This window comes from Apium graveolens, chromosome 10, assembly GCF_009905375.1.
Source record: "Apium graveolens cultivar Ventura chromosome 10, ASM990537v1, whole genome shotgun sequence".
Classification (NCBI taxonomy): domain Eukaryota; kingdom Viridiplantae; phylum Streptophyta; class Magnoliopsida; order Apiales; family Apiaceae; genus Apium; species Apium graveolens.
The window spans coordinates 148,160,249-148,170,632 of NC_133656.1; the positions used below are offsets into that span (position 1 = coordinate 148,160,249).

Sequence of the window (10,384 nt, forward strand, 5' to 3'; positions counted from 1 at the left end):
TTTGATGCAAAATGTTTCTCAACCTCAAATAAGAGACATACTTGAAGAACAAGTTACCTTTGGATGGGTTTAAGGTTTCATCTACACCATCCGTGAAAAGCCCAAGTTAACTATGGTTTGAGCACACGAAACTTCATAACTGACATGGAACGGGGAGGAGTCCTATGTAGGCACCTTTGACCTCATATGTGACCCATGGAATTAACACACGTTGTGACCTCTAGACATACTCATACGACCCCCGAAGAAGTCTTTGCTACGAGCCTTCATGCATAGATGATATGAATATCACAGTGGAACGCCCCCACCTTTCACTAGTCTTCGATAATGTGAGGCAACTTTAAAGGAGCCTGAATGTCTTCGAGTAATAATTGGTCTTCAAATTGATGATAGTAATAACGTGGGGGCCTCTGTAGAGGGCTCGCTATTGTGCTAGCGACGACCCCTGTGGGCGCTGACCATCTTTAACATCATAAATAGGGCCGATAGTGCAATTTTGTGTGATCCTGAAATGGGCTCATATTTATAATGACAATTGGGCCCATTTATGACTGGGCTGCAGAATGAATAAAGTGGGCAAAACAGGAAGGATGTGTAATATGTTTAGCAAGATATACACATTTATACTGGTTCATACCTCACCAAATTGTAAAATTAAACGAATTTAAACCGACTAAAGTACAAATTTTATGTACACAAACTAGTGTCAAAGAATATGGAAACACAACGATTGCTATGACCTAACTAAAAGTGATGATTCAAAATGGCTACACTTCTGGAAATCCAAACTTAAAAACTCGATCTCACTAAATCTCACTACATTACAAATGGATAAAAGCTAGGAACAAGAATATTTAGAATGAAAGATAATATAGGGATGACACTAAAAGCAGAAACTCGCATAGAAACTAATGAAAAAACAGCCGATATGTACCATAGTAAACTATTCATGTCTTTCCCCTTCCTGTAGAGCCTTCACGTTGATTACGAAAGTGACTCAGAAGCTGTTGAGCCTGCATGGAATACTGATTATTAGAAACTCGTATCATCTTCTTGTTTGTTAAAAATAAGAGGTAAATGGGGAAATAGAAAACAACAATGATCTTCCAGCTTTTGTTGATTGTGGTACTTTTTTGTATCTGAGTTACGTAAACAAGTAAAGAGTACCCCCAGAGCAGTAACTTAAGCTTATTATTCTTCATATAAGATAACTACATAGACGAGAGCACAGGGGAGAAGATTGTGGCATTGTTCAGTTCCTTGTAAATGTGCATGTACACAGTACACCCAGGTTTCTGTGCTACATGGACGCTAAGACGTATTGAACCTACTTGCATGGACCGAAAAGTAAAAACATATTAAAACATGAAGCTGAGTAAAGCTGCATACCTTCTCCTTGGCCCTTGTCGTGCCAGACTGGGATAGCAAAACCAGAGGTGGGACTGCTCCTTCTTGTAGAACCAGACGACAATATTTGGTACTACTAATGCACAATTGCAACAGTATGGTGGCAGCATTTTCTTTACCCCTCTGGGATCCTGAGTCAAGAATCTCAACTAATGCTGGTATGCCGCCCTCCCGTGCAATTGCCAAACCCCCTTCTGTAACTGTTGATAAATTAGCAAGTACTGCAACAGCTTTGTCAACCATTTCTGATTCCGGGTCGATCAACGAAACAAGATACTTTACAGCTCCAGCCTGAACTATACGAGCCTTGTTTTCATGAAATATTGATAAATTAAACAATGCCGTTGCAGCATCTTTTTTCCCTCTAAGAGTACCAGATCCTAAAAGACCAACCAACGCTTTAACTGCACCAGAACGACCAATCTTTATCCTGTACTCCTCTATCATTGAGATGCTAAACAGAGTTGCTGCAGCATTCTCCTTGGCACCTGAATTTCCTGTTTCAAGAACATGGATGAGTGGTTCAATAGCTCCGGCTTCAGCAATTGTGGTCTTAACATTCCCATTTATTGATAGATTTAGTAGCGCCGTTACAGCATGTTCTTGGGTTTGCTTCACATCTGAGTACAACAATGCAATTAATGGTTCAACACCTCCGCAACTACTGATAATGTTACGATTCTCCAAGTTGTGTTTTGCAAGATATCGCAATTCTGCTGCAGCTGTAGTTTGCACTTCGTCAGATGGACTGCACAGGTCATTAACCAGTTTCTTGACATGAGAATTTGTGGTCAAATCATTAGATCCTGAATCCAGTGGCAAAGAGAGTGTTCTTGGATAGTTACGATCTCCACCAGCAGACCTTTCGGCCAACACGTTTGAGCTGTGGTACTGTTTCCCAGTCAACAATGGGGAAGGACTGAGATTCTTTTTAGGAGGAGAAGACGGAGATTGGCACTCAGATGTCATTTCTCCGGAAAAGTCGCACTCATTCCTTTGCTTATTGGATGTCCTTGAACCATCAGACGATATTGTAGGTACATAACCAGCACTAGTAATCTGACTAGAAGCAGATCCACTTCTACTGTGATGGCACGACTGTTCAGGGGATGAATGGTCAAACTTATCCGCAACAGATCCATTAGATTTTTTCTCACTGAAGCCAGGATCACCATTAACCTTTAGCTTGTCAAAGCTATTAACTTCAAGAGATGATCTCGACGAGGAATTGCTACTGTCTCGTGACTGATGGAAATCATCCCTGATGGCATCTTGCAGATACAGAGCTTCAATTTTGGGGGCCTTGGCCACAACTCTAGTACACTCTGAGAGATTTATTTTGTTTTCCTCACACCAATTTGCTATCAGAGCTTTGACTGTATAATTAGGAATAAGATTAGTGTGCGAGAGCATTTGACGGGTTATAGGGCATATAGTTAACCCATTGTCCAACAATGTTTGAATGCAGGTCCTCTCGTAGGTTTGACCAGTAGCCACAATAACTGGATCTAACATGAGTCGTAGAGACAAAGGACAGCGAAAATATAGAGGGACAGCAATGCCGTTTATAGACTTAAACCTCTCAAATTTAACCAAACAATTCCGGATATCAGTGATAAGGTTCACCAGCTGGTTAGTAAGATCTAAATCCCCTTGACTTTTATTAGTCGCAGCTTTCATCCTCTCCTTTTCTAATGCAATACTCTCTTTCAGCAGCTCCAGGTCAGCTGTCAAGCTAAGCGACTCAATGATCACTGATAGATTATCAGAATCAGGATCCAATCCACGCTGTTGTCTCTTTAAAGCATGTTCAATTGGTTCTGATATTTTTTTCAATTCAGCACACTGGAATTCCTGCTTACAGTGCTGAAATTGATTACCGACATTAGTTACTGACTTGATTAGCTTTGTTGGACACACAGAAATGATGACATCGTATGTACCACAACAATATGAACTAAAAAAACGTAAAAAACAGGAAACCTGTTGAAAACTTTAATAAGAGAAGGTAATATAGGATCACTATACGAGAAAGGATGTTATCTCCACAGGTCTTCCCAATAACTTACAAATCTATCAGACAATATATTCCAAATCCAACAATAGAGGCTGGTAGAAAATAACAGAACTTGTGGAAATACACATAGGGGTTCTATCCCAAGTTCTCAATAAATTGTTGGAAGAACAAATAAAGAACCAACAGGGTCGAGGTAATGAGCTTAAATTCTTGCTGGCCCTCCCCGTATAGTCAAAATTTAATATGTTAAAAAAATATAATGTACCAGAAAAACAACATTGTGCATACCTGAACCTCAAATAAACTTGATGGGGATGGAGATGACTGTAACAATCTACATAAGATATGAGAAATATTGATTGAAGAACCTTGGATTTTAAGCAACAAAGCTTCACCCCTGAGAACCTGAAGAGATTAGAAGAGCCAAAAAACGGTAAACAATGTAATGCTTTATAAAACAAAAAAAAAAAAACTTATCAATATAGGAGCATTTTTTGTCTTGCAATGTTGAAAGGAAAAAAGGTACTCACACTGCAAATCTTGCTCATTTTAGGAGACCAGTTCTCCATAAACTCCCTTGCCTCATTTACTGCTACATCTAGTTTTTCGCACTCTTTACAAAGAATTTCATCTGAACTCACTTTTGATTCAACAATATTATCAAGAATTAGTTTCAAGATCTTCAGTGAACCGGCTATATTCCTATAACCATTTTGAGTAGGCATATTCTTCATTTCAAATGATGAGAGCAGATGGAGAAATCGAGAAATGCTGTTAATGAGACAGCTTACAGACTTGGTGTCCATCTGACCTGATAACAGAACAGAGTATACAACTCAGAATACTAGCCACAGAGGGGAAAAGCAGTATAAATCCATGGCATGAATACTTATATTTTTTCCGCTTCATAGAAATCAGATTAGGATTCGACATCTCCATAATTTACAACAGCTACCTTTGATTTGCCTGATTATAACAAAGGACATGTATAGGTTAAAAGTACACTCAAATGGTTGATTCTAATAATACGCGTTGGCTAATCCTGTATGGAATTACCATTCAGATTCCAATAATTGTACAAAGTAATTCAACAATGATATCATTGTGTATTTACTACAAGTTTCAAGTCTTTGACAGGGCACTTAATATCGTAGACAACTAGACAAGATCTTGTTGTAATAATTATCATGATCTAACTCATCTAGGTATACTCGAAATGAATTCCATAACTTTTCAGTAGCCAGGAATCAGAATTATTATCATTATGAAATAACTAGAAAAATATTTTATCTAGCTAAAATGTATTTAAGATCATATTGCAACTAAACTTCTCTTTTGTTGCAACACATAATCACTTAATCCCCACATATACATAGAACACTTGGAATGTTGATTACTTCCATCTGACTAAGTGAAAACAAATCTGAAGGTATTGCTCAGTTGAAAAGAATGGCTTTATAATGTGAGAATGAAATGAAAATAAGAGGTGTAGACTAAGGACTAAGAAGTGGAGGTGAAAAAATATGAGAGAGATAACAATTAAATATGATAAAAAATGTGAAGAACTCGCAGGAAGCAAGTAATAACGATTGATTTAAGATTAAATGCAATGGATTATACTTTTAAATCTAAAGAATGCAATGGAGGAAGGTGTATATAAAGGCTTTTTCAAACTTATCCAAAAACTAGTTCTAATTGCATCCTTCTCCATCCAAATGATGTTATTTCCACACCTCAGCTTTATCAATGTTTCTAAACATATTGATAGATAGTTTTAGGCGCAACTTAATGAAATTATGAACTACATAAAATGAAATTAAGTTACAAGTAACTGTACAAAGAACAAACATCTACACGCCCAAAGCGATATACAAAAAAGAACACATTCTTAATATATTCTCCGGCAAACATTAACTTCAGCCCATCTTTACGGCTAGTGCATGCGTGTTAAACAATTGTTATTTACACAGAATTGAAAGAGACATAAAAAACAAAACTGGAGCTTATTATGGTAATTTATGTAGAAAATATTAACTACAACCCTTGAAATTCTTGACATGATCATCGCCTCCCAGTTTTGGTTTAGATAAGTCTCTACCATCTATGCAATTCCAAAAAAGAGAAATGATTACACCTCATTGAAACTACTGATGTCTATACAGACATACAGCACCTCAGCATCGAAAGAACATACGGCATAACCTCAACCAACTCCACCTCCATCCAAAAACATTAGACAATATAAGTCAAAAACTGAAGATTTTTGTTTACTTTTCTCTAAAGGTTTGAAATTTTAGGGGTCAGGTGTAGATAAGCTATAAGTTCTAATCATAACTTTGATCAATATGTGGTTGATACAACAATATAGCAAATTGGGTATTTATCAGTCCTTGTAAACACAAATACACATACATACATATAGCAATTAACAAATGACTACCTAACAATCAAGATAAACAAAAACCCAGAAAATAATTATATCGTCACCTTTTAATAAAACCCAGAAACAAGTAGATACAATTAAAAATAATCACATAAAATTCATATCAAACTGTAAAAATTACAAAAAAGGTGAATCATATGAACCTCAAAAATTGCAGCTTGAGCTAAAGATTGAATCTTTCAGCAGATCTTGATGAACCCATTAAATATTAAAACTTTCACCAAGAATTCCATGAAAAATTGTTAAATTTCAAGAACCAATTGTGCTACTTTTCTCAAAATATATTTTTTGCCAACCCTCTTTTAAGTGCTTCATTTTGAGACAGACAGGATTTTATTAATAAAAAAATAAAGAAATGACGGTAAGAAATTGAAAAGGGAAACTGGTGGGGCCTTGTAGTTGCAGATTCGTTGGGTTTGTTTGGTCTAATGAGATTATTGTAATGATTTTGATTAATAAGGTTAAAAAAAAGAGATGAAAAGGTGATGTTATGGAATCAAATTTATCTATGATTAGAAAGACAAAAGTCCAATAGCTTTTTATAATCCATTTTCTTTATATGTAGGAGAACAAGATTATATGCATGGTGGATTGACTTATGATGGGAGATTAGTTGATTTAGAGTCTTAAATATGTATGGTTAACATGAAACTTAATGGGATATTTAGGAAGAGCTTTATTTTATTATTTTTTTGTTTTTGATAAATGATGATTCTTTGTTTTAAGTAATGAAGTAGAGAAGAAATTAATTCTTTTTTTTGGTTTATTCCACATCTTTCGAGATATATTAATTAAAGATGAAGAATGAGGATAATAATAATTATTATAATCTTGGACCAAAACCCTTTTTTTGTTTGGTCTTGTTACTGTGTACATGCACCTTTTATGAATTATTTTATTTTTATTGGTTGATATTTTTGTGAGGTTTATTATTATTAATGATGACGAGGCTAATAAAAAAATGATATATAATATCTTAATAAGATCCTGTTTAGTATTACTGTTACAGCTTTTTCAACAACTTTTTTAATCTAAAAGTTACTGTTAGCAAAAGTATGTCCCCCTATACTTTTCGAAAAAGCTGTTTTCAGCTTTTATAAAAAGTAACTACCAATTTCACCATCAAACCTTCTCAAAACATTATTTTTATATATTATATCATAAAATATGTATAAATTAAAAAAATTATCAAACAGTCATCTAATTTTCCAACACTTTTTCTTACAATACATCTTAGTATATTAGTATATGCTCGGTTTAGTATTTGAACGAGATATGTTTAAGATTTAAGAATATTGACCTGTGCATTTATGACAGAAGTAATTCATGTCTCCAAGGGAATCAACTTGCACAATTTGAATGGGTCCAATTGACCCATAATGTCATACAGGATATCTAGAACTGTTCAAATGGAGTTATAGCACAAGTGCACAACCAAGAAACAATAGTAAACCAAACATATCTTACTCGAAAGCCAGGGAGTATCAGCTTAAATAATAGATTATCATGTTGTGTGGCAATAATCAATCATAGATAATGGCTTCTTAATAAATGAAAACTTACTAATAGCAAAAGTCTACATCACAAAAGAGCAATTTCATCTAAACATAATTCAAAATGGCCTAGCAATTAACATGCTTCCTGCAATTACAAAGGTGATCATACTGAAGCTTCAGCTAAAAGCTGAATAAGGTCATGTTTCTTCAGTTTTGAAAAACCTTTCATGCCGCGAGATTTTGCTAGAGCCCTCAACTCAACTAGCTTCATTCCGCTTAAGTCTATGTCTGTGCTCATATTCTGCTCATCTTCATCCTCGTCACTATTGCCTTCATCAGTTTCTGTAATTTCACCATCAGAAATCTCATTAAACATGTCTCCTTCAGGAAAAGCAGAATTCGACTCCACTATAGAATCGTCATGGACAATGGGTTCAACCTTCAATTTAAGTATAGGCTTGTGCTCAACTTCATGCTCAGGGTAAGAGGCATCCTTCTGTTTCCCTTCTTGATATGTATGTGTGATGGAACTGACATTATCTTCATCCACATAAGTAGGTTGTTTCTTCATTTGAGGGACTGGAGATCTACGTCGGAAACTTGACATTGGCCTGCCGACAGACGGGGCTTCATTTTCTTGGACCTTGTTTTTCTCCTTGCTACTTAATTTGAAGAAACTGGGGCTTTTCTCTGTTGAAAATGAACCATTAAGTTCAGGCTGGTCCAGTATGAAATCTCTACCACTACCAGAGCTATTATTGCTTTTCTTCCCTTGTTGAACTGAGTGTTTCCTTAAGAGCTTGAGGAGAGAATCGACTGTTTCATTCTTTTTAACTTCTACTGGTGGCTCTTCGATCTTCTTCTCTTCCTTGATTGCAGCTCTTTCTCGAAGTTGGGCCTGCACTTTCCTGAATAATTCAACAATCTCTTTCTCCCTGGGGCCTGGGGCTGATGTAACTTGGTATTTCGGGCTACCAGACACAGAATGCAATGAGCCATTCCTGGAAGAGAATATTTCAGAATCTTCAAGATTTTCAGAGCCATCTCTTTCTTCAAAATGCTTGTTTCTACTGCGAGAATATCCCTGTTTGTTTTGCTTTGGAAAGTCGGGGTTTCTCCTGTAACTACCAGAACTTGCATTACAAACACAAGACATACTCCTTGAAGCACAGTTCAAAGAAGGAATCTTAATCTGTGAGACTCTTTTACCATCACTTCGAGAAGAACAAGGTGATATATGGACTACTCCTCCAGTAACTCCTATATATGGGAAACAATTGCCATAAGATGAACCCTGACATAGAAGATATAAAAATGGAGCATGCAAGATCTATAATTCCAGATAATTTCAATTACTAAAAAACTAAACTAAACCAAGAATAGGAAAGAACGATGATCAACATGCACAACAGAAGAAGATCAAACTGCAATCAAGCGCAAGCCCCAAACAATAATGTTTTATTAGATGATCTTAGAGCACCTCTATTGCATCAATAAGGAATGACACTTCTATTGCTTATAAGAGGGTTGATTAACATGGAACAAACCCAAAAATTATACTTCCCAACTGTTCATACAAAATGTGATACCGCTATCACCAATAGCAGGTAAAGGATTACAATAATTACACATTCCTGTGGCTGTTAACTTTTAATATTCCCAGTTTCTTAACAAGTTCATCATATCTATGAAAATTATCCATGTGTTTTGGATTTCCCTAGAATCCTCCCAACATTGTTTTTAAAGTAGCAGAGATTTAATATAATGATACTAAAAAAAAAGACACGAAAGATAAAAGAAGTAAAGGTACACAAACAGGCAGCGTCAATTCCAACACATGTTACCACCCATCCTTTGTAAAGAAAATATAGTAATTATAACATTTCACAGTAGTCACCTACAAAACTATCATCTCATTCATCCTATCGATAATATGAATACCAACAAAATGCCAGCAATCCAAAACTGTTATTCACTGCTGCTGCTCCTGAAAACATGTCTCCCTTAGCTCTAACCAAGCCACACATATTATGATATTGATGATTAACTGCTACTCTATTAAACGACAAAATGATATCTCCCATCCTCCATCTCTCTAGTAATCGAATCATACTCCAAATTCCACATTAAACATATCATGTATCTAAATTATTTCCCCAAAACAATAATGCAAACAAAACACTAAATTCATCACAGAGACATTCCATCAAACATATGGTGTGCAAATCTAAAAACATAAAAAAGCTCCAAACTTTAACTCGAAACAAAAACTTCAACACAACCCAATATCCAACTACACGTATACATCACAAAGATTACACATATACATATATACCTATATTATTTTTTGGGTGCACGAACACACATAAATAAGTAATAGCAAGAAATGTGTATAGAATTATACATGTGTGTGCATAATTTGATGAAATAGAATGAAGGGTTTACCATTAACATGGATAGGCTGTGCAATTGACATGATACCTCGCCAGTGATTGTTCGATAATTCAAGAAATGTTTATCAGTTTACACTAAAAATGGAGGGGTTTTTTAGGTCTAAGAATCCTTTAAAACGACGTCGTGGTGGGTTTTAGAATTCAGTGGTCTAACAAAGTGCTACGTATTTTGCTTTTTTATTTGAGGGTTTTTTGTTCCTATTTCTTTTTTTTTTTGAAGTAGGGTTACTCAATGAATATAAAAGTAGGATTAAAATTTTATTGTTCAGAAGCAAAATTATTTTTTTTAAAGAAAAATTTAAGATTTTGTTTGGTACAATTGCGCAGAAGATGATTGTTGTAATTTAAACTCTCTTTCTTTTAGTATTTGTTAGATAAAATAAATGTGGAATCCAATAAATAAGTCTCCTATATTTTAAAACAGAATTAAGAATAAATTGAGCCATTTTAATAATTGTTCAATTAAAATTTTGCCCTTTTATTTTGAAAAAAATATAAAAATTCTATCCTCGTATATTTTTTGTTAAAAATAAATATAATATTGTATCTACTAAAAATCAAACTCCGG

At 35.0% G+C, this 10,384-nt stretch overlaps 2 protein-coding genes across 2 annotated transcripts; both read right to left on the reverse strand.

The window, feature by feature from the left end:
• Positions 1-614: 614 nt before the first annotated feature.
• Positions 615-6,293, reverse strand: LOC141689877 (U-box domain-containing protein 3). The gene is made up of 5 exons (XM_074494382.1): positions 6,011-6,293; positions 3,955-4,235; positions 3,713-3,829; positions 1,390-3,273; positions 615-1,013 (listed from the first exon to the last, which is right to left on the reverse strand). The coding sequence occupies exons 2-5, from the start codon at positions 4,228-4,230 to the stop codon at positions 948-950; spliced, it is 2,343 nt and encodes a 780-aa protein (XP_074350483.1). The 5' UTR covers positions 4,231-4,235; positions 6,011-6,293; the 3' UTR covers positions 615-947.
• A 1,056-nt stretch (positions 6,294-7,349) lies between these two features.
• LOC141693334 (rho-N domain-containing protein 1, chloroplastic-like) lies at positions 7,350-9,949 on the reverse strand. The gene is made up of 2 exons (XM_074498402.1): positions 9,809-9,949; positions 7,350-8,623 (listed from the first exon to the last, which is right to left on the reverse strand). Exons 1-2 carry the CDS (start codon positions 9,837-9,839, stop codon positions 7,527-7,529), a joined length of 1,128 nt encoding a protein of 375 aa, XP_074354503.1. The 5' UTR covers positions 9,840-9,949; the 3' UTR covers positions 7,350-7,526.
• Positions 9,950-10,384: the final 435 nt, after the last annotated feature.

What these genes read in the sequence shown, in the direction of transcription:
- LOC141689877 (XM_074494382.1), bottom strand. Translation starts at nt 4,230, where the DNA reads ATGGACACCAAGTCTGTAAGCTGTCTCATTAACAGCATTTCTCGATTT. An exon ending in AAATGAGCAAGATTTGCAGT is followed by an intron (nt 3,830 to 3,954) that starts GTGAGTACCTTT and finishes TAATCTCTTCAG; the next exon opens with GTTCTCAGGGGTGAAGCTTT. An exon ending in CGACAAGGGCCAAGGAGAAG is followed by an intron (nt 1,014 to 1,389) that starts GTATGCAGCTTT and finishes TATTCCATGCAG; the next exon opens with GCTCAACAGCTTCTGAGTCA.
- LOC141693334 (XM_074498402.1), bottom strand. Translation starts at nt 9,839, where the DNA reads ATGTCAATTGCACAGCCTATCCATGTTAATG. An exon ending in ACAGCCTATCCATGTTAATG is followed by an intron (nt 8,624 to 9,808) that starts GTAAACCCTTCA and finishes TCCCATATATAG; the next exon opens with GAGTTACTGGAGGAGTAGTC.